General features: G+C 41.5%; 1 protein-coding gene across 2 annotated transcripts in view; it reads right to left on the bottom strand.

The window, feature by feature from the left end:
- FTO (FTO alpha-ketoglutarate dependent dioxygenase) overlaps positions 1-24,615 on the bottom strand; it is a 372,891-nt gene that overhangs the window by 271,100 nt on the left and 77,176 nt on the right. Inside the window, exons 1-2 of one of the 2 annotated variants that reach the window (XM_040982699.1) lie at positions 13,427-13,636; positions 6,422-6,504 (exon numbers count right to left, since the gene is read on the bottom strand). In XM_040982699.1, the coding sequence (XP_040838633.1) occupies positions 6,422-6,504; positions 13,427-13,466 (123 nt within the window). In that variant the 5' untranslated portion in view covers positions 13,467-13,636. Of the gene's footprint in view, positions 1-6,421; positions 6,505-13,426; positions 13,637-24,615 lie in introns of those variants that run through there. The other variant, XM_040982698.1, reaches the window with a different exon arrangement.

Here is a 24,615-nt window from a genome sequence, read left to right on the forward strand (position 1 = left end):
TTTAAAGGATAACTGGCCACTACATAATTTGATATTAACTTATTGTGTCAAAGCAGTGAGTTCACTGCCTAGTTTGGACAGGTACATGTGGAACATCAGCTATCACACAGTAATTTGCAGCAGCTGTTGGCAGATTTTCAAATATGTTAGAAGTTTCTTTTCATTTAATCCCATTAGATTTTTTCCAGGAACTATACAGTCATGAAGTTATATTAGTAGTTGTCTGGTCACATACTATATTTCTTGAAATCTATAAATTACTCCGTGGGCACAAATTATGATGATGTCATTTAATAAGCATTTGGAAAGGCATTTCAGATAGAAAGTGCCAACTTGCCAGGCCTTTATTGATGGCTGGAAGATGAAGGAATGCCAGGCTCTCTGGAGATTCAGCTTTATTTTCTGCCTAGTTTAAATTCTAATATAAAGAGTCTACCCTTTGTAGGGCGGCATGATGGCTCAATTGGCAAATACTCCACCTGCTAGATTCAGTAAGCCATCTGAGTCAGCAGTCCCAGTTGTTCCATTTCCCATTCAGCTCCCTGTCTGTTGGGAAAGCAGTGGAAGACAGCCCAAATCTTGGGGGCCTTGCACCACCATGGGAGACCTGGAAGAAGTTCCTGGCTCCTGGCTTCATACTGGTTCAGCTCTAGCTGTTGCAGCCATTTAGGAAGAGAACCAGTGGTTAAATCATTCTGTCTCTCCCACTCTCTATAAAATGTGCCTTTCAACAAACAACAATTTAAAAAAAAAAAAAAGTATATACCTATTTGTCTCAAAGCAAGGAACATTTCTAAGCAGCATTCAACACTCAGAGAGGTCTGGCCTGGTGTTAAATGAACAAAAAGCCAGTATACAGGGGGCTCATTTTAAATGAAGAGCAATGGAACTCAATGGTACAAAATAAAATTAAAAACCTACAAGTGACTTGGGAATGTCTTTCCCTTCAAAGTATTAGGGTATTCTGATTTCAGGGAAGTATATTTCTAATTCAGCTGTTAATAAATTCTGCTGCTTAGCACTTTGTGTTTTGCACTCTATGGCAATTTGTTTCCTATCAGTCATAATATTTTCTATGCCATTTTCATTGTGAAATGCTTGCAGCTTGGCAGGCATCCCAAGACTAATGGGCTAAACACTGAAATGGCCCAGCCTCCCGTCCAGCATGTCACTGGGGGTGCCGTGCAGAGGCACACTGCTGAACTCACTGTGGAGGCCCTGCTATAACTGCTGCAGACAGCCTTGGGATGATGTCCACTTGGCTACAAAGATATCTGCTCATTCTGTCAACACTTTATTTTGTTTGTTTCCTTAGAATTTTCAAATATTTACTGTGTACCAGGTACTGTATAGAAAAAGCCATAAGTGCAATAATGAAAATAAGATAGGTCCTATTTTACAATAGCTCAGTTTAACAACGCAGACCAAAAACTGGCAACACATTTAGAGAAAGATTTTGTATGCTTTGAATACATACATATATTGAGCACATACTATGCACAAAGCACTGGGTGCTGGGAATCCAAAGGTGAGTGTGTTGTCTACAGGATCTCCTGGAGCCAGGGAGAGCCAGACAACTCCCAAACACATGGCAAAAGTAGCTGCTAAAATGGAGCTAAGCGCTGCAGAGAGACACCAAGCCAAGGAGGCAGCACCGGGATGGTGGTGTGAGTGCAGCCAGGGAAGGCCTCCCCATAAGATGACATGGAGGCAGGAGAATGCAAAACACGAGGATGCAAGCTCTGTGGTCCCTGAAGCCAGGAAGAGAGTTCCAGGCCACGGGAACGGGAATGTGCTTGGATTATTCCAGGAAGAGGAAGAAGGCCAGAGAAGGACAAGGTGAGAAAGGAGTGAGGACACAGCGCACACACACAGCACACATCACAGTGAATGTGAGGTCCCAGGCTTTGATTCTGGGAAACCATCAAGAGGTTCTGAACAGAGAAGTACAACAAGCTGATTTATTGGAAATGCTGTGTTAAAAGGGGCCACATAGAGGAGTGTACAGGAAGGGAGAAGTTCGGAGGAGACTGCAGGAAAGATGATGGTGGCTTCGGTCACAGTGTCAGAGGCAGTGGTCATGATGTGTGGTCTGATTATTCAAGGCATTTTGAAAGTGGGCAGGTCTGTAGTACCTGTTAAGATAAAAGGGATTTCCTGGAGTCTTCATGATACAAGGGTACTTCACAGAGCTTGTAGAGAATGGAATTGAAAGGTGAGTTACTTGGTTTTGGCACATACAGTACAGGTTTCCTCAATGTGCTGGGAAGGGTGAAATGTGCTATCTCTGGAATCACTAAGCACCCACTGCTAGGGTCGTACCCATGGAGACCCAATGTCGATCAATACATATATTTTCCACTTGGAAGCAAGCTCTTCTGTGTTTAAGAAAAATCCCCGTGAGTAGAGAAAGGAACTGGCAAGGGACACTTTGTAGGAGAGGAGGTTAAGGGCGATGCCACATGAGGCAAAGTGCAGATAACAGAAGTAGGCTGGGTCATGTGGTCAGTCAACAGCCTTACGGGAAGTAGGCCAAGGAATTTGAACTTCACTTGGGCAGCAACAGAGACTCAACAAGATATGTTAAATAAGAAGGTACAAGTCAGACCGGCTCATGGGAACACACTTCGGATGGCAACTAGGGAACACACCAGAACATCAACTAGGTGAATGCTACAACCGTGTAGGTGGAAGACAACAAATGGGAACCTGATCTGTGATGGCATCTGTGGGACTGGAAAAGACAAAACAACCTGAGAATGGCTGAATAGGTGACAAAAGGCGGGGGCAGGAGCAACAGGGAGGAACCAAGGATAGCAACATCTGGAGATCAGGACAGGGGTGGGGCGAGTTGGGACTAGAGAAAAGAATGAACAGGGCAGCCTTGGGAAGTGGGTCTGCATTGAAATCTAAGCCACACCCTGTCCCACATGTGTTTCAAACCTACACACACCTCCTCATCTCCAGGTTAACCACCAACATTCTGACCTCAGACTGCATGTTCTTGTAGAACTGGGCCTATCGTTCTCGGATCTCACCGCCTCTGTTCTCCCCACCTCTCCCTCCATGCCAGATGCTAGCCTCGGGTACTTTTCCTTTCAAACCCACCTCGGAGGCTTTGTTGCTCCCTGGCCCAGATCATTCTTCCCACAAGTATCTACATGGCTTCATCCTATGCCTCTACAAGGTCTAGGTATTCCCACACCACCCACTCTGCAAAAACTAAGCTCTAAGTAGGCAGGAGTCTTTTGTTGCTGTTTTTACAACGTCTTCTCTAATGACTGAGAGCTTGCCTGGCACAGAGTGAGGGAGCTACATACATTTGTTTAAGTAATAATATTTATTTAACTCAGTAGCACACATCACACTGAGTCAGATGTACCTGTAAGACTTCCAGGTAGAGTCGCTGTGTAGGCAGTTGGAATTAGAGCATGTATTCATGTCATTAAAAGTATTTTCATGGGGCAGGCATTCAGCCTTGTGGTTAAGCCATCAGTTAGGACACCCATATTCAGTATCAGCGGACCTGGCTGTGAGTCCCAGTTCTGATGCCACCTGCCTGCTACTGCACAACCTGGGGGGCAGTAGGAATGGCTCAATTAGTTGGGGTCCTGCCACCTACATAGGAATCCTGGATTGAATTCCCAGCCTCAGCTACTGTGGAGAACCAGTGGATGAAAATTCACTCTATCTACTTGTCTAACCCGTCTCTCTGTCTGTCTGTCTCTGTCCACCTTTCAAATGAATAACTATGTTTTTCATTTTATAGTATTTTCACTACACATTTTCTTTTCAGCAAGGTTTTATTGAAACACTAAGCCTTATGATAAGGTGTATTTAACATGATTAGATATTGATAACAGAGTTTATTATGGATCTGGGAAAAATAAAAGCGAAGCCTTGAACGCTGTTCTGTTTGCATTTAGGTTTCCTTTTGTCCCTCGCTGGATGGCTGGTTCAGAGCGCAGCAGGCTGATAACCTTTTGTATTTAATTCTTCATGTACTACTTTCACAATCCAAAAGCTGAAATGGCTCAACAGCTGCTTTGTAACTGTGCATGTAACCATACCAGAAAGGCTTTTACCTATGAAAATATTAGCAAGCATTTCAGAACCAACCAAACTTTGTGGGCTAACTTATTTCACCCTTGAAAAAAAAATTTTTTATTTTCCTTGACTCTAAAACAATGCAGTCACTGCAGATCACTGAAAAACCAGGAAAGCTAAAAGGAGCATACCCCAGGCCATAATTCTGTATACATCCTGCACATCTTTCCAAATACTACCTCCCTGGGGAAGCATCTCTGTGAGCAAAAGCAAGGATCAAATCATACTAAACTCATAATTATATAAATGTGTTTTTAGCATATGCAAAAGCTGCTCATTCATTCAAACAAGCAAACTAAGTGCTTGCTAGGTTCCAGGCACTGAACAACATGCAGAGGATGAGGGGAAATTGGCTTATAGGAAAACCATTATAATCAAGGAAGATGAATGCTAGTAAGGACATCGACCAAGTACAACAAGGGAGCTGAGCCTACGCTCTGAACTGGGTGTGAGGGAAGCATTGTGCAGACGACGCCATGTGAGTGATTCTGAACACAGAAGTTGAACGAAGAGCCAGCTAAGGAGTGTGAGGCATGACAACAGAGGCTTCGGGGGACGGGAGGAAAGCCCCAAACAGGAAACTGCAAAGCTAGTCTAAGAAACTGCACATATCCAGTCCGGGTACCCAGGGGGAAGACACGGTAATGGATGATGAACAGTCGCTGTGGGACGTCAAGCAGGGGGAAGATATGCTTAGATTTCTATCTTGCTCTGAAAAGCACTGCAGTGTCAAGGATTGTGAGGAGCAAAGAAAAACTCGGGAATATCCATTAGAGGACTCATCAGGTCAAAGAGCAAAGATCCAATGAGGTAGGGGATGAAAATCAATGTTCTAGAAATGATAATGAACTAGGGGACCTGGATTCTAGATGAGTAACTTTTTTTCTTCTCTTCCTTCCTTGGTTACTGAGAGTCTGCTATCTAAGGAGGCATGAGACAAAGAGATACCACGGCCTAATTCCTACATCCCAAGTGCCAGCAGGGAAAAATAGGTAAGGATTCATTCTCTTTTGCCTGCCAACTTTGCCTAATCCTTCCTCATTGTGAAAAGGAGTCCAATCTCGCTTTGGGAGAGTCAGTCATGTCTGACACATAGACTGTATTGTATGGGCAGGAATGATGCATTCAATCCAACCCCAAGACAGAGTACGTGGCCTAGGCCAGGCAAACAGGAGTATCCCACTCTTCTGAATCAATGACTGGTTGCACGTCAGGCAAGTGGCTCAAACAAGACCATGATCATTCCCAGCAAAATGTGATGGAACCACTGAAAAAAGATCTCACTAAGCTTCTTCTAAAATCCCAGATGTTAAAGGTCCCTCAGGCTGTCAGGTGAGAGCCTACTTAGTATGAAGTCCTACAGAGCTAAGCCAAAGAGAGAGAGAGAGAGACAGAGAGAGAGAAAAGGAGTAACACAATGATATCTTTTGAAGGGTTAGATTCATACATGTCCTCCTAAACATCTAAATCAAATCAACAAATTCCCAATTTTTGATCAAAAAGAGTTTATTTTGAATTTTTGTCATTTCAATTGAAAAAGTGCCAATTCAGGGACAGAGTCACAGAATTACAATACCAAGTGAAGAGTGATGCAATAGAGTTAGTTACAAGGTGTAATACCGAAGGATAGAGTGGAAGCAACTTGGCTGTAGGTACGGAGAACTGGGGAAATTTTCACAAAGAGGGTGATGCCTAACTGACCTTCCAAATTGGCAGAAGGAACAAAGGATGGCTGGTTCTATACATTAGAAATAGCATTGAGTAGAGAAGATCGTTTGATGCAGAAGTTAACTCACCTGCATCACCTGCATCCCACACCTGCATCCCACATCAGAGTGCCTGGTTCAAGTCCCAGTTACTCCACTTCCAACCTAGTTTCCTGCTAATGCATACTCTGGGAGATGAAGGGTCATGGGTAAAGCTCTTGATTCCCTTCCATCCATGGGGGAGAAATGGATGGATTCCAGGCTCCTGATTTTGGTATGGCCAAGCCCTGACTATCACAGGCATTTGGGGAGTGAATCAGCAGATGAATGATCTCTCTCTGCTAGTTTCTCCCTCTCCCATATTCAAATAAAATGAAATAATTTTTTAAAAATCACCATGAACTGAAGCCAAAAAGTGTGAGGAAATAGAACAAGTCCTACGTGCTGGAGCACTAAGCTCACAACAAAATACAGAGTGAGAGGAAATCTGTAAGCTCTGTAGGTGATGAGCAGACATGGAGTGACCCGCCTGTGCGCAGCCTTCTCAGACAGAACAGCGAAATCAGAGCACATCACTAAAAGCTGACGAAACCATTATAGCGTCTCACCTGTTGGTAGAATTCATCATCTTTAGGGGTCACATAAGGGAGCCAAGTGTCTTCAAGCTCTTCAAGAAGCCGCAACTTCTGCGAAGAGAAATAACAATGACAGACTGAGTATAAAATGACCCAAACAGAAAGCAGCATCTCGTTCTCCTAATAAGAAAACACAAAACTCACTTAGCTTGAATACATAAGCTTTTAGACACAGAAATCAGCCAAATGTCAATTATAAATTATAATTTATAAATTATAAATTCCTAATGCACATATTTTTAATGAACTTTACATGAAACATTTTGAAATAGTGACTGCATTCACTCCTAGATTGAGTATGATTTAATTTTTGTCATATATTTTTGACATCAGGGACTTATTCAGTCCCCTTGGAGTCATCCAATACGGTTTTCCAGAACAAACCTTATATGTATGATCTGCTTGAGATGCAGTAGTTTTCAAACCCTACTATAATACTATGACTGGAAATATAAACCTTGTCTCAAGCATCTATTTGCACATTAGGATATTTGGAATACTGATTCATCATGTAATTATGCACTTATGATCATATTCACTTAAGAGTATTTCTTTTTCAAAATGATCTTTCATCACCACAATGATTACTAAGTCTGTATTATTCATCCTTGGTTTATTTTATTTACAGTTTATGAAGTAACACTTCTCAAGCATCCACAGCTAGCACTGTCTAACGTCATTTCAAGAAGCTAGCGTTCCCAAAGAACCCAAATAAAGTAACTTAAATTCAATCCTATACTACAAAGCACCTTACACAACATCAAACACATATAAGGTGGCTTCTTCCTTCTGAGGCTTTTTTTTCCAAGAATGAACGATCTTTATCATTCAAGCCTACATGGAATTTGCCTGGACATGATACAAAATGGCATAAGTGGGTATGTACACAGGTAGAGAAACACATAAGCAAACAAGAGATACATGATATGTAAGGAAACAATAACAATGGCAGAAACAGCAGGTTTTCAGATGAAACTGCAACAAAATACATCATTCAAGGATATTATCAGCTGGTAAGCCACTTGTGTAAGAATCGGGAAATGGTCCTCTTTGATCTGGCCCAATGGAACTCCACTTGATAGAGGATGGCTTGGTAAACACAAACTGGATGCCAGCCCACATCTACTCCAATGGCCACTTTCTTTATATAGTAAATAACCTGCTCTGGCATTATCTCCTTTCATTTCAGCCTTCTTTCACCAATGGTCACAAGGAGAGGTGACAAAAGACTAGACAAGTGCAGGGCCAGAGCAGTAATACTGAAAACATCTAATCATATATTATTTTGCTATTTGAGCTACATAAATACTTAGGTTTAAATATATTACTTATTACTTCTTAATATGGAGTTCCACAAGAAGAGAGAAAAGATACAACTATGGGCTTCTGCTTTAGAAAGCCATCGCAGAGCAGCACGCTGAAGAGTGAATCCGGAGGAAGGTGTGGAAACTGGCTCAGAGAATTCCATCCTGTGAAATGTCAACCAGTGGGTAAACACACACATCCTCAGAAGACACTCTGCACTGCAGGCAGAAGGAGCTCACAGGTGACTGTCAGATCTAGCTAACTGCTGCTGCTCGGCCTGATGTGCAGCAAACGCACACTGCTGGGTCCTGCAGCAAACGGCTCTGCTCGCACACTTCCTTGCTGTCACATGGGTGTCAGATCCACCAAGCTGCTCACAAATGTCACACTGAAAGCTGGACAGAGGGCAGAGCGGTAGCTCTCACGTCTGGAAGGAGGAGCACACCGAGACCCCTCCATGCCAGCCACCGTCCAGTTCCATAGCTCCAGCCAGGGAAAAGGACATGACCTTATCTGAAATATTTTACAAGTGAAAAACAACCAAGAACGCAAGCTGGTATCAGGAACTTTATTCCAGTCCCTGAGCTGCCTATTCACCACCAGAAGTTAAGCTGTGCTGCCAGTATTGTGGCATAGTGGGATAAGCCATGAGCTGTGACCCTGGCTTCCCATAGGGAGACTAGTTTTTGTCTCAGGCATTCCACTTCCACTCCTGCTCCCTTCTAATGGCTTGGGAAAGCAACAGAAGATATCCCAAGTGCCTGGGGCCCTGCCACCTGGTTAAAGATCCTGATTTCTCACTTCTACCTTGCCCAGCACAAGCTGTGGCAGCCATTTAGGAGAGACTAGCAGATGAAAGATGTCTCTCCCTCCGTCTCTCTCCCTGTCTTTGTAACTGTGACTTTCAAATAAATAAATCAATTTTAAAAGAAAGTCAAGCTACATTTGAGCTCATGTATGTTACCAAGTTGAGATCCGGTTTGAAAATCTTGCAGCAATTATTTAGAAAGACTAACTGGATTGCATCTCCCTGCTCCTGCATCTCCAGCCTCCACACATGTGCCACTTGAACACACTAGTCGGCATTCATCTGTCATCTGCCCATAACACATTTTACATGATATCTGAGTGTGCTAGGTTCAATCCCAATTTCACTTTGTTATCTGTGTCTTTTCAAACTACAGTCACATATGAAGGTAATCAATGACCATGTGAAAAATCAGCATGATCATTGAGGGTTTCCAACAGGAAGTAGAAACACAGACACATCCTTAAGCAGTGTGTGAGTGTGAGGAAGGCATACCCAGGCGACCATCACAAAGATCAGTATGAAATAGTTCGACCAAAAGCAGAATAATGAAACTTCCACAGGTGCACATGTATTTATATTTAATCAGAATGGGGGCAAAATATCAACCATTTCAATAAGCCCAGCATTGCCTGTCTTATTTTCATGTCAAAAATAAATACAACTTAGTGGAGACAGTAGAATTTGGAGTGCAGACTCCATTACTTTCTAGATGTTGTATACACGCTTCCCCCCGGATCAACTTTAATTTCTTCATTAGTAAAAACGGTTTATCACAAGGTTTGGAAGATGAAAATAAAATCAATCATAATTATTAGGACATCTTGTCAATTGTAAACTATGAAGATATTAGGCAAATAGCACTCTAGCGGAGGGAGGGGATTGTCTGTACAACAAATGATAAGCTAAGGGGCCAAAGTTTGAGTCCCAAGGTCTACTCCACCACAAACACAGTCTGACTACCTTCCTGTCTTCCTGTGAGGCTCAAATAAAAAAACACATAAGAACATTGAGGAATATTATGTAGCACAAAAAAAGCTTCAGTTGACAACCATTTGTTGTCACTTTTATTAATTTGTTTGGAAAAGGACCATTTACTGAAAGAATTTCAAGGATTTTATGGAAAAACAGAAAAAGGGGGGGGTATTTTGAAGCAAGAAAAGCTTGAAATTCACATACAAATTTCTCAAGACTAGATTACAAACCATCTAGAAAGGAACCGACATGCGCCTATTAGATTATACCTTAGGTCCTGGACTAATTCTGCTTGATGAAGCTGGATGTTTATCTGTCTGCATGAACTTCAGTCAAGGTTGTTCGACAGATAGATGCCTCTATTAAATCACCCTAGTTTTAATATAACAAAATCATAAAATTTTAGCGCAGGTGAAGAAACGAAGGCCCATCCCAAGATAGGAAGTGAGAACATGAGAGATTGTCTGCTGGCCATGACAGAGTCACAAAACTCACATTCGCAATTCCCAAGTACTATTGATAAGGCCACGACTAGGATACTCAGCTACCCCATCCAGAAGGACAAGAGTAATCACATCTTCCCACAACTATTTAATTTTTACTTTGCATATAACCTAGTCAGCACAGTTTTTTTTTTTCAATTTTCCAATTAAAATCTATTTCATTTTTATCCAACTTTCAACCACTACTCTTAAACCCTAAGTCCTGATAGCTTTAATGGCAAGACAAAGCATTCAAAAAGATATCTTGGCTATTCTGATTTAGCATCTCTTGTTCTGCTTTCAATAACAATCCTCTACTGTGGCAAACCAAAAGTCCAGGCATATTACGAAATCTCCTAAGACACAAGGAAGCAGAAAGACTGCTCAGAGATCTGAGTGGGGCAAAGCCAACCTCTGACTCAATATCCCCATTCTGTTCCTTCCCAAGAAAGCTTCAAAGTAAGATCTGAAAGGATCAAACTGTCCCCAAGTAACTAAAAATGAGTTCCTAACAAAGTTCTGGAATACTTCAAGAACAAAGAACAAACAAAGAGCATGCACATATTAAAATTTATAATATTTTGTCAATCAAAAACTACAAGGCTTGGAAGGTAAAAGTAGACTACAGAGCAAGACAGCATGACTGATAATGAAGAGAAACAGCAATAAATTAAACCAGCCCCCAAATGGCACAGATGACAGAATCAGTGGAGCAACACATTAAAACAGGGATTACAACAACTTTTGTCATTCGCAAGTTCTACAACTTGGGGGAAAGGCACAAAGCAAAAAAGAACGAAATTAAACAGGCTTTCAAAAAGGAAAATCTCAGTGTCTGAGATGAAAGACACACTGTAGAGGATTCCAATTTGTCATCATAAAAAAGGAAGAATGACTCCAGAGACAACAAGGGAAGTTAGCTAAACAAAAGAGAGAAAAATGACAGGAAAAAACTAACAGAGCACCGTTGAGTTGTAGGGTGACTTCCAGCAGCTAAACAAGATAACTGGGATCACCAAGGAGAGGAGACTGTGAGTAAAACAAAACAGGGTCAAATATTTTCCAATTTTGATTGAAAAAAAAAATACAGAAGCTCACAGATGCAAGATGTTCAAAGAATCTAAGACACAAAAAAGTGATGAAAACAACACCAACGCACACCAAAATGAAAGTTAGTTCAAAGCAAAGAAAAAGAGAAAATTTTGAAAGCAATGAAAAGACATACTATCTATCCAGGATTAATACCATGAGATGAATAACAAATCCTGTGAAAAGAACAATGCTAGAAAATGATGGAGAAATGCCATAATACCTTTCAAAAACAACAGCAAAATAAACACTTTCAGATGCATAAATGCAGAAAGAATTCAATACTAACAGACCTTCAATCAGGAGGAAAATAACACTAGATACAAATCTGAACTTACATAAAGGAATGTAAACCATAAGAAACAGTAACCACATGAAAAATACAAAAGACTTTACTCTCCACAATTTACACGTTTAGAAAACTAGAGTAAAAATATTATATTGTAGAGTTTATAAAATATGTAAAGGTAAAATGTATGACAATAACAGCATAACCACTAGAAGAAATGTAAGTATACTGTTCTAATATTCTTGTGCTATAGATGAGGTGCAATAATGCTAATTCAAGGAACATCTGGTTAAGATAAAGACAAATCAGGCCCATCATAATGGCTCAGTGGCTCAATCTTCGTCTTGCATGCACTAGGATCACATATGTGTGTCAGTTCAAGTTTCGGCTGCTCCACATCCCATCCAGCTCCATGCTTGTGACTTGCAAAGCAGCAGAGGACAGCCCAAAGCCTCAGGACCCTGCATACATGTGGGAGAACTGGAAGAAGCTCCTGGCTTCAGACTGGTTCAGCTCCAGCCATTAGGACCACTTGGGGAGTGAACCAGGGGATCGAAGATATTTCTGTGTGTCCTCTCTGTAAATCCGCCTTTCCAATAAAAATAAATCATAAAAAAAAAATTAAACAAAAAGATAAATTCTAAAAATCTTTTTTTTTTTTTTTAAAGATTTATTTTTATTATTTTTTCATTGGAAAGGCGGATATACAGAGAGGAGAGACAGAGAGGAAGATCTTCCGTCCGATGATTCACTCCCCAAGTGAGCGCAACGGGTCGATACTATGCCGATCCGAAGCCAGGAGCCTCTTCCGGGTCTCCCACGCGGGTGCAGGTTCCCAAAGAGTTGGGCCGTCCTCGACTGCTTTCCCAGGCCACAGGCAGGGAGCTGGAAGGGAAGCGGGGCCGCCGGGACTAGAACCGGCGCCCATATGGGATCCCGGGCGTGCAAGGCGAGGACCTTTAACCACTTGCGCCACCGCGCCGGGCCCAAATTCTAAAAATCTTAAAACAAACATGAGGTAACAAAACAGGGTTATAGGTAATAGGCCAACAAAGAGAAAAAGGTAGAATTATAAAAAGACAATCTCAAAAAAACAGAAATAGATTTTAAAGACAGAATAAAACACAAATCACTAAATTAAATAGAAACATTTAAACAATCAAAGCAATTCAGTTAAAAAGCAGAGACTATCAGATCGGATTTTTAATGTAATATCTAACCATACACGACAAAGAAGTTCAATTAAAAAACAAAGAAATAAATTGGTTAAAAATAAAAGAATGGACACAACAACGTGAATGTACATGATGGATAGTATATCTTCAATAAGAAGAAATGTTGAATAGTCTCATGTCTGTCAATGCTATCAGATGTATCTTTTTAAAGGATTTATTAATTATTTTAATTGGAAAGTCAGATTTACAGAGAGCAATACAGACAGAAAGATCTATCCACTGGTTCACTCCCCAAGTTGCTGCAATGGCTGGATCTAAGCCTGTCCCAAGCCAGGAGCCAGGAGCTTCTTCTAGGCCACCCACATGGGTGCAGAGTCCCAAGGCTTTGGGCCATCCTCTACTACTTTCCCAGGCAACAAACAGGCAGCTGGATGGGAAGTAGGGCAGCTGGGATACAAACCAGTGCCCATGTGGGATCCTGGTACATGCAAGGCAAGATTTTAGCCATTAGACTATTGCACTGGACCCCAGATGTATATATGTAAAACTTCCAATTCTTCGCTGATAAGAATTGATGAAACTTTACTCAAAGACCGGAGGACAGAATTCTCAGAGTCACGAGTTGTGGTCAGTTTAGCATTAGTGTGATCAAACTTAGCACTTGGCCGCTAGCAACCCAATCGTAAGTAATTGCAGTGGGACCAGCCAAGATCTCATTTTTCTGTGTAATTTTACAAAGCTTTAACCAGTAAGCACTGATCAAACAATCTGCCATGGGGAAGCCATGTCACAGTCAGGTCTGCAGCAAGTGACCTCGGCGAGTGCCCATTTAATAATCCTCCGCTCTCCATTGTCCCTCTCTGGCTCTCTGCTGTGTCCAAAGCAAGCGCTGCATAATCAGATATTAAATACTTCCCCTCGTGTAAGCACAACTGAATTATACATGTCTGTTATCTGAACAGTAATAATAAAAACCTCTTAGCTGGTCATGCAACTACACCAAACTGTTAAGTTTTTTATAGCAGCAGTAAAAAAATTTCCACAAGCATACCTGAAAGAATAACTTACTTAATAAACATTTATTTGGAGATTTATAATTCATAGTAGATACCTTTTTGTTTTCATTGATTGATTCCCAGGATTCTGGGGCATCAACTGTTTGTTAAGTCAATTTCTTCAGAGAGAAGCATTGCCTCAATCTCTCTAACTACATCCGCAGATATTTATTCGTATTTCAAATATGCACTTTATGTTCTCAACCTTCCTCTTCCAATTACATCATTAATGATAAATTACCACTATTGGTTATCTGATTAAAAAAAAAAAAGAACAAGGAATTACCCTTCTGCAAATACGCCACGGCTTAAAACCATCACACGGGTTCTTTTCTAATTCTCTTAGGTACAAAATGCCCAATAGAAGCATAATAAACAGAGGACCAAGCTTGCTCCTGTGTTACTTAGATTTTAACTGCAGATACTAAACGTCTATGTAAGTAGGCTCCATCAGCACAAATTCCAGAACTAGAACTTACTGATTTAAACCACGCCCCCGCCACTTAGGAGGTGTGGGGACTTGAACATGGTACTTAACTGGCACTGCTTCAGTTTATCTGCATCCTTTCTTTTCCTACTGCATTCCTTGAAGAGAAGTTTAAGGTAAATTCCCACAACTCCTACTGCCACTTTTGCCCCAGTAGGTACCAGCATCTGGTTCTACACCACCATTCTCAATTCTTCCCAAGGCTAATGGCAGATTCCCACCTGCCGAATCCCAGCATCCCCTTCTCAGTCACCGGGGAGGCACTGGGCAAAGTTATCTGCATCTTGTTCTGAAAAATCCCCTGTGCCTATGGTTTTTATACATTTTCCTCCTTTTTTATTACTCTACTCTAGGTTCCATTCTCATTCTCTACTTCAGATTTCAGATCTTTCTTCCTCCTCTGCCCTTTAATACAGACATTGCCTACGCTCCCTCCACTCTCACTCTAAAAACATTCTTCCTTTAGGCAATCTCATCTTCTTAAAATGAGTTCATTACAGATAACTCTCAAATCCTCTTCTCTAGCCTAAACCTATATTTAAAACTGTCTCCAGGATATTACAACATGAAAGTCCCCACCTGAACCTGAGATTCAATAAGATCAAAATCAAAGTCAACATTTTCCTTTCCTGGCTTTCTTAGATCGGCCTCTCCTGGTTTTTAATGTTAAGTTAATGTCATCACCAGCCAGACTAAAATGTCTGAGTTCTAGTCCCTTGCTTCTTCTCCTCCTTCATTTCATTCACATTGATTGACTGTGGGAGACAGCTTCTTCTCTGCTACCGTCTGATCTTTACAAAAATTCTACCAGGAATGAGGCAAATTATCAAAAGTCCCACTTTACAGAAGTAAAAAACCAAAATTTAGACACAAAATCCCCGGTTCAAGACTGTAAAGCGAAAAAATTAATTCACAAATCTTGCCTACAAAGCCTAGACCACAAATCACACAGATATTTACTGAAACCTGAAGTAGCACAGGCCATTCCCCATCAAGGCCAGCCAGGTACCGAGGAGACAACAGTCACCATGACACAGCACTTCCATTCAAGGAACACAGCACTGGACAGAAGGGTCAGACATCAAACCAGCAAACTGCAACCCAATGGAAGGCCTGTGATACAAAGAAACCAAGATGGGCATATCAGTGCCTCACCTAGGCAAGCAGAGCCAGCTCCTGGGGAAGCTTTTCCAGAAAAACAGACATCCCAGAGAAGAACCAAGCAAGTACAAGGTTAAGTTAGGCAAAGAAAGGGAGAGTGGTAAGAAATGCTAGGGATAACACCTCTCACCAGTTAGAATAGTTACCATCTGAAAAAACCTGAAAAAAAAAAAAACTGAAAACAAATAATGTAGAAACTGGGACCACTGCACCCTGTGGCAGAAATATAACATGGCACAGCCACTGTGGTAACAAGCCATTTCACAAAAGGAATAAAACAACATGAAAAAAAAAATAAATAAAAACAGAACAACCCTATAATTTGGCAATCCCATTCTTGATTCTGTACTCAAGAAATGCAAAAAACAGAGATCGAAGGAAGTATCTTTGAATGCGGGTTCATAGAGGAATTATTCACAATAGTCAGAAACGGAAAGTAACCCAAGGGCTCATCGATGGGAAAAGGGATAAAGGAAAACATCAGGATTTTACTTATTCTTAAAATGGAATAAATGCTGATGTGCTACAGCAGTGATGAATTCTGAAGACATCACTTTAAGTGAAACAAGGCAGTCACCAAAAGACAGAATATTCCTATTTACATGAGATATCTAGAAGAGTCCAACGAACAGAGGCAGAAAGTAGGGAACTGTGGGAATTAGGATTTACTACACAATGGACACAGCTGAGTACGAAATGACAAAGAAAGTTCTGGAGGTGCCTGGTCAATGCTGTTGACCTGAGCAACAGGCAAAAACTCCAACCCTCCCATCCTAAATGCATGCCAAAGGGGGCAAAATGCTGATTAAGCTGTTTACTCAGCACACACTGGATACAAGTACTGCTATATCACACTCCACAAATAATATTACAATTAGTGGTTAGAGTGGCAGCTTTTATGTTATGTGTATTTTACCACAATTTTAAGGAAAGAAAGTATTCCAAACATTATGAACAGTGCGTGAAGGTCACAAAGGAAAAAAGAAAAAAACACTGAAAACTGGAAGAAATCAGTTTAAGAAGCAACTGACACGATTTCTGAATTGGATTGATCTTAAGGCCACATACGGCTCTCCACAGTGAGCAATCACGGAGGGGCTTCTGGCATCGTGGAATCAGAGTAGCAGAAATATGAACGGTTCCCTAAACAGACACGAGAGTGTCCTCAAGCTTCAAAGTTAGGAAACTTTCCTCGAATTCCAAAAACAAATGTAAAGCTTTTTCTAGGCTGAGGATGCAGAGAAATACTTGCATTAAGTTAAAACCACAGAGCTTCTTCACGACAGCTCTCCAAAGAGGAAAGGAATACTTGCTGATCTTGGAAAACAAGCTAGCTCCCTAACCGAGGGTGTGTGTGTGTGTGTGTGTGTGTGTGTGTGTGTGTGTGTGTGTGTGTGTGCGCGCGCGTGCGCGCACACAGGGAGTAGGGGAAGGGAGAGAGGGGGAATGCTTTTGCCTGTGTATCTCAACATTCTGCACATCTGAACTCATCCTGCAGTCCGTCACAGCTCTCCCCGCTGGTGACACTGCACCCACAGGGATGCCAATGGTCCCATTTCCAGGGTATCTCTCCCACCCATCAGATTCAATTCAGGCTGTAACCCAGTACACAAAGTACTTGGAAGGTTATCTTGGTGACTCATCTTTTTGCAGCTGAGCATATACAGGTAAGCAATTTACTCATCTTTTTGTAAGCAATTTTGACAGGGTTCATGAAATAATTTTTAAGACACACACCTTTAGGAGATTTTTTTTTCAACTGTCTTAAATATCTGAAAGGCAAGGCAACAGAGACAGGGAGAAACAGAGCAAGAAAGAAAAACTTTCCTCTGTGGGTTTATTCCCCAGACAGTCACAAAAGCCAGAGCTCAGGGCCAGATGAGGCCAGGAATCATGACCTGCACGAAGGTGGCACAGATCCATGCACTTGGACCTCCTTCGCTGCTTTCCCAGGCATATTAGCATGAAGTTAGATTGGAAGAACAGAAGCCCAGACTCAAGCTGGCAGTCCAATATGGGATACCAGTATTGCAAACAGAAGCTTACCTTGCTATGCCAAAACACAATACTCCTATAAGAATTGGAAAAAAAAATTCTTATCACTTTGCAATGTTTCAAATGCACTGCAGTCTTAAACTCAGACACTGTGTTTCCAAAATCAAGTTGAACATCTAATTAGTTTATTCATCACTTAGCTTATACAAAATGCATGAATGGTAAAATATATGTATTTGCATACTTACTAATAGAACACACAGTGTTGGTTAAGTAAGCACAAATAAGGGACACATACTCAAAGTCTCCTTCCTCTCACGGGATGGAGGCTTCAAGAGGCAGGTGCCCACTCCCATGACACTAAAGGAGCACAGTACAGATGGAGGGAAAACAATGCAGCAACCGGAGGATTTCTCTAGACCATGGTCTGTGGAGATAAGAGGCTGAGCAAGAAAAAGGTGAATTTTACATCAAAAACAGAATAGCACACAGCCAAAGAGGTTAACAAGAGAACAGGAGGCTGAACAGAGAAAGCGGAAAGCTGAAAGTATTTACAAACCTTTAAATCTGAAGACCTATCATCATTTCTCAAATTCAGAAGTCTACGACTTTGAACTCCTAATTCAGGACACGCACTTTGTAAAAGTTGACAGCCAACACTTGACAGAAAAGACACACAGCCTTCTTTCCATCTTCTTGCTCATCTTCACACCATCCGGCTGCTCTGAAGCAGAGCATGGCCTTTCTGGATGCTCACAAGCCTGTGGCTACAAGGAGGAAGAACACGAGTGGGACAGCAAGAGAAGGTTCCCGCACTAGTAGGCTGGATCTGCTGTCCCACAAACCAGCAGCAGCAAATAATTCAAGTGACCTTGACTGCCCTGAAACTCCATCACTAGTCATGGAGTTGAGACTCATTGGCCCTCCCGCTCACACTTATTAGCCTGACTCAACTATAATTTCATTTGACCCACCAAGTCTGCTAGAGAGACGTTATTGATGAAAGATGTTTGTATGATTAGGTAAACCTAACAGACATGCAGCAGAGATAAAAGGGAGAGGATAAGGAAAAAAGTCTCACCTGTCAACATACCATTAATTTGCTATTCTTACTAAAGCTTTAAATAAACAATTGGGTTTCCCCAGAACACAAGTTATCCATAACCTAACACACACATACAAAGAAAAAAAAAATTAGAAAAACTTAATTCTTGATCAATTTAACTTGAGCAACAAGTTAATTTCCTTTTCTGTGAAATGAGGAATAGCAGAGGATCTCTAGCTGGGGCCTTCCCTGGCATGGTTCTAACTATCCAAATCAAATCAAGTCAGTAAACATCAACTGCATTTTCCATCATAAGGAACCCGCATTCTGCTCTGCCTCTTTCAACACGATCGCCATTTTCTCCTGACTTTGTCCCTTTGGCCGCAGATGAGATGCTGTGGGTGGGTGAGCACCCCGCTTCGACACATGATGGTTACAATGCCAATGTGCCTACTCTCCAAGTTAAAGGTGTATTTTTACCACTGGGATGAGGTTTCTAAACAGCAAGTGCTCAAGTCACACTAAGCCTCTCTGCCATCTTAGGTTCCAACGGTGGTAGTTCAGGAATAACCGGCCTAAAGTTAATGGTTTCAGAGTAGCAGCGATTAGCATTTCAGTTTGCTTTTATGTTCTTCCAAATCTGTTTCTGACTGTTAGCTATTAAAACTTCATAGTAACACGGGCTATCCAAACGGATCACTGAATTCACAGTAGTCAAGAGGAATCTGGAATAATAATTTAGAAATCCTCAATGCATAACATATTTGTGTTTGTAAGAAAACACATGATCTCATGGGCTAGATTTGTGATAATCCCTTCCAAATCTACCTCATTCAAGTGCCAGAGCTGAAGTTTCTGATTTTGTTTTCATTCTGCTCTGATCTGCAAAGAGCTACACAGGGTGTGTTGCCATCAAGCCTCACGGATGCCATCAAAGTGCCTGAAGCCACAGAGCCATCACCGTGGACTGCCCTGAGCAGCACACACCTCTCTCTCTCTGCTCTCTATTTCCCCACAGTTCAAAAGAGAATTTCTTTCTCGTTTATGGCCTATATCTCCTAAGTCAATGTTTTAGAGAAAAAAAAAAGTGTGTGTATGTGTGTGTAAGACCACCAAGCAACTTTTACTATTACAAAACACCAAATCTACCCACGTTTCCCCACCTTCACTGCTATCTCCTGGTGCAAGCCACCATCATCTATTGCCTACACAGTCCCATAGCCCACTCTGTAGTCGCTGCAGCAATCAGAACAACTTAAAATTTTAAAAATAAATAAATAAATAAATACATAAAAGTAGACCAAAGCATATCATTCTCCTGCTTAATCCCTTCTGCCTTGTTAACCAGCTCCCACTGCATGTACAAGAAAACTGACACTCCTTATCATGACTATCTTTTCTCAATGTAACAAGTCTTGGCATCATTCATCTTTCCCATATCAGTTCCTCAAGTAATACTTGCTCCTCCAGCTTTACACAACTTGCTCTTTCCCATCGATTCAGTTCCAGACTGGCCCCAATCTCAGCCATCCTATCAAAAACAGCTCTCTTATCCTCGTCACCATCTGCCATTGATCCCACTTAATTATTTGTACTTATTTCTTGTCCGTCTCTCCTTCTGGAATGTTAAGTTGCGTGAAAGCAGAGGCTATGATAGCCTCCTTTGTTCATTAATTCAATAGTGATTTCATATCTACTGTGCACAAGGTATTGTTCTGAATGTTGAAATTAAGTAGTGAGCTAAATAGGCAAATATCCCTGTCTGTGTCACCAATTCCACCCTCTGATTTGTCCCTGCATCCCCAGACAGTGATGTGGAGCCTTAGTTTTAATTGTGATTCAAATCCCTTTATTTAAAACAAAAAGTTCCATTAAGCCAATCAAGTTTTCAATGAGTGAAATCTACAGAACCTGGTCTGTATACATATGACTAATAATATTACATATGTATATATGTGTGTATATATATGTATATATGTCTGTGTATATATGTGTGTGTGTATATATATATATGAGAAATGTCAAGAAAAAAACTTAACTCTAACACTAGTATTTAAAGCAGAGTGTTGTCCAAAAGCAATCTTTCACCATTTCCATAAGAAAAACCTTTGCTTCCCAGTTCTAACCACTTTAACAGTTTCTCATAACCTCTTCTCCCCACCACACGCACACTTCTGCCCCCTCTGCACCTCCACACACACATAATCACCTTGACAGAATACACCAAGTAAAGTTAACTGGCACAGTGAAACATTTTTATGTACGTGAACACATCTGGAATATCTGAATTCTAATTCCTGTAGAGTCTATATTTTCGTCTTTGGTTTATTTCGTAACATAAGGAACGTAGTTTATCTATTCAATGATTAGTAATGAAACCTACTTGGCAATTGACTGTTAACGTTTGTCACACCCAATTTAGCACTTCAGCAATTACAATACCTAAAACCCAAATGTGGAATCACTTAAGCCGCCTCTTCTTTTTGCTAGTGGGATGCCCTGAGTCCCACCCAGAGGAACCTATCACTGCCTGCGTCTTGACAGCTCACCTAGTTTCAGGTCTGCTGAGATATGCTTCGCTATCTGTCCCCCAAATCAGGGAAGAGGGAGCCTGGAAAACCACAAATCTCTTATTCCACCTACAAAAAGTATTCTCTTTTACAAGTCACCAAATATGCAATAAATACTCAATTTATCTGATGAATCCAATTACCAGTCAACCCCAATCCCCTTCATGTGAAAAGACACAAGGCAAGCCAAATGGGCATGTGGTCAGTTTGGGTATTATGTTTTGATGTTGACCTTGAGAGTGTACATGTACAAGCAGCAAACAAACCATTTGATTTTATAGAGTCACCTGGGAAAGGATAGGAAGATGCTGTTAATACAGAAGCCCAGGACCAGGTCTTCAGACTCACACTTAGTATCTGGCTGCTCATGAAAACATTTGTGGAGTTACTACTTTTCACTACAGCTTTCAAGGCCCCTGAGATCTATCAATTCATCATCTCCAGGAGCAGGGTCTGGATTTTTGTACTGACTTGTTTTTTTAAAATTCTCAAGGTAAGGGGATGAACAACCAGGGTCAGAGACCACTGATCTACAGAACCTAAAACCTAAATTCAAATGTCATTCAAATCAGACACTAAAGTGAGCAAAGCATGTGCGTCAAAAGCATAGGAAGCAATGAGGCATGCAATCAGATTAAAACATTTAACTCTACTGCACCCAACTGGGTCTGCTGCTCCTGCATTTGCTAAATTTGTAGTTAAGACTGTGACTTGTTGAGGCTGAACACAGTATCTTGTTCATTTCTGTGCCTACAGCAGTGGTCCACCATATAACAGGTTCAATCAACGCTTGGTATTCTACTGACAGTGGTGGGATAAAATCCCAGCTCTCTGACACTATTACAACTCCTACTCAGCCCTTCATTCAACCAGAAGTGATCACATACCTACTATGCCCAAGGCTCTATTCAGACTGAAGTAAGACAGACAAGATGCCGGTTCTTGGCTTTATATTTTGGGAAGATGGAGGATGAGATAGGAACAACCATTTATACATAAACAACTTCATTTTCAAACAGTGATGCAATAAAATGACTGCATGGTGTCAGGAACATTTTTTAAAACCACCCAAAAGTCAGTGGAAATTACTGGAACTAGAGAAGCTGAGGAATTATTCAGCCGACTAGGGGAACAAGGGGAAGAGTTAGATATCCTGAACTCAGCCACTAACTATCAGTTGAGTGGCCTTGGACAGATCACGTCATCCATCTGGAAGAAATGAAATGAATCAGCTTAAGGCTTTCTAGACCTAAGATTTTATATTCTGCCAAAGACGCATTAGCAAAGCTCCCACACCATGATGGTCATGCTCAGTGCAATGCTCAAATACTCTGACGCATCATTCCTCAACAGCTGGCTCACAAAACTTGCACAGTATTAGTAACTGAAAATACTCTCCCAGCATTCATGCGTCCACTGCAGTTCACCTAGGGCAAAACCACAGGCTCGGCTGTCTACGGCCACAGTGTGGTAGCTACTGGCATGCCCGGGCGAGGTTATGAAGCTGGCACTGCCACACGTCCTGGGGCAAAGGAAATCAAATAGACGGCTCAAAGTAATTAAGGGAGCCAGAAATTAGTTAAATTCCCTCATTCAATAAACATTATTAAAAGACTACAGGAGGCCAAGCACTCATCTAGATCTTAGGAAAGAAAACAAAACAAAACAGAAACAGAAGCCCAAGCTTTTGCCCTAAGAACCTCGATTTGGTGCAGGTTTTTAAACTGGGTTTCAGAATTTTCAGGAACCTCATAAAATTAAATGCAAAACTTGGGGTGCCATGGAAAACTTCACTGGAGAGGAATCCATTGTTTAAACCAGATTCTCAAAAGGGTCAAATGGGAGACACTGCAAGATGCTTTTGAGAAGTTCTCTCATTTAATTGTCCCAAGAATCTCCCTAACATGAACAAGGGATTGAGGTCAAGGCCCCAGGGGATTGGTGCCAGCAGGTGAATGCCTGGGGATGATTGGTGAGTGGGCGGGGTTGGGGAAGGGGCTGGGAGATTGGGGGTGGGATTCTCAGGTGGAATGCCAGGTTACATCTGATTGGTGGATGGCTGGACTGGCGCGAATTCTGTGAGCTGTGAGGAAGAAGGAATGGCGCAGGGTCCAGGGTGGGATATTGGAATAAGTCCTTACAAGGATGATACTTCAAATCTTAATGATCAACAAAAATCTAGTGAGTGCAAAGCATGCGCTACTGTTCTAATTGCAACTAGGTCTAGGTCCAACTGTGAGGACAAACCAGGTTCCTTCGCTCATAAAGCATGTATCTCTAGGTAAGAGAGACAAAAGAATAGCCAAATAAATACACAGTGAAATAAGAAACATTTTCATAACATGTTTAAATAACCACCAACAAACTTTTATATGATTATAATTATTAATTTACTTAATTCCCACAACAGGGGAATAATTTCATTTTGTCAAGGAAAAAAACTCAAAGAAAATAGATTATTGCCATTTTATTGAGAAAGAAAATACTGAAAAATTAAATAATGAACCCCAAGTCGCTGAGTCACTTAACTGGCAGGGCCACGACTGAAATATAGACCCTCTAAAAGCAAAACCTCACCTGACATTGTATTCAGTAATTTAATGAAAATAAAACATAGTGATGCACTGTGGGAAGAGCTTGGCTAGTCAGGGAAGCCACATGGAGCAGGTGTCACTTCAGGTGGGACACAAATCACAAGAGACCACAAGCAGAGGAAAGACCTTGGGAGTGTTTCAGACAGAAAGAAGAGCTAGGACACAGGTCCAGAAGCTCAGGAATTTCCATGGACTGAAAAAGGACCAGAGAGCCTGCAGGACAGTGGCAAAACCACAGGAAGACTTAGGTGAGAGACAAGGAGTGGCAATATGTGTTAGACCTGAATCTAGATCCAGAGTGTCTCATCCTGTCCAGAAACACTGAAGGGCTTTGCACGGAAAGGTGGCACAATCTGAGACACGTTTGTTTTAATGAGTCCAATGACTGATTCGAGAATGAACTATGAGAGAGGAACGGACAGACCAATTTGTGGATAGAGCTGTGCAGATGATATATACTGGCAATACTGGGTACAGGGACAGAAGCAGAGGAAGGGGCACAGACTTCGGCTATAAGAAAGAACCATCATAAGGACTAGATGACAATGGCTGAAACACACAGCATTTAAATGCTACTTGCTTTTCCTAACCAGAAGTTTGGGGTAGGGCCTGGCACCATGGCCTAGCAGCTAACGTCCTCTCCTTGAACAAGCCAGGATCCCATAAGGGAGTCAGTTCTAATCCCAGCGACCCCACTTCCCATCCAGCTCCCTGCTTGTGGCCTGGGAAGGCAGTAGAGGACGACCCAAAGCCTTGGGCCCCTGCACCCACGTGGGAGACCAGGAACAAATTCCTGGATCCCGGCTTTGGATCGGCATAGCTCCAGCTGCTGCGGTCATTTGGGGAGTGAATCATCGGATGGAAGATCTTCCTCTCTGTCTCTTCTCCTCTCTGTATATTTGACTTTGCAATTAAAAAAAAATAATAAAATAAATCTTTTAAAAAAAATAAAAAGAAGCTTGAGATAAGATCATAAATCATGGCCAAAATGATTACGGCCCTCTGACCCCCCCAACCCGCCCCAATTTTGCCAAAGAAGTCCACAGCTTAGAGAGTGAACTGGGAGTGCACCAAATTCAAAACACAATAGAGAATTGATCTATTAAAGGAGCTGGGCTGTTAAATTAAAACCGTTTC

Source organism: Ochotona curzoniae, unplaced genomic scaffold (assembly GCF_017591425.1).
Source record: "Ochotona curzoniae isolate NIBS_2020 unplaced genomic scaffold, NIBS_Ocur_1.0 contig_3622, whole genome shotgun sequence".
NCBI classification, from domain to species: Eukaryota; Metazoa; Chordata; class Mammalia; order Lagomorpha; family Ochotonidae; genus Ochotona; species Ochotona curzoniae.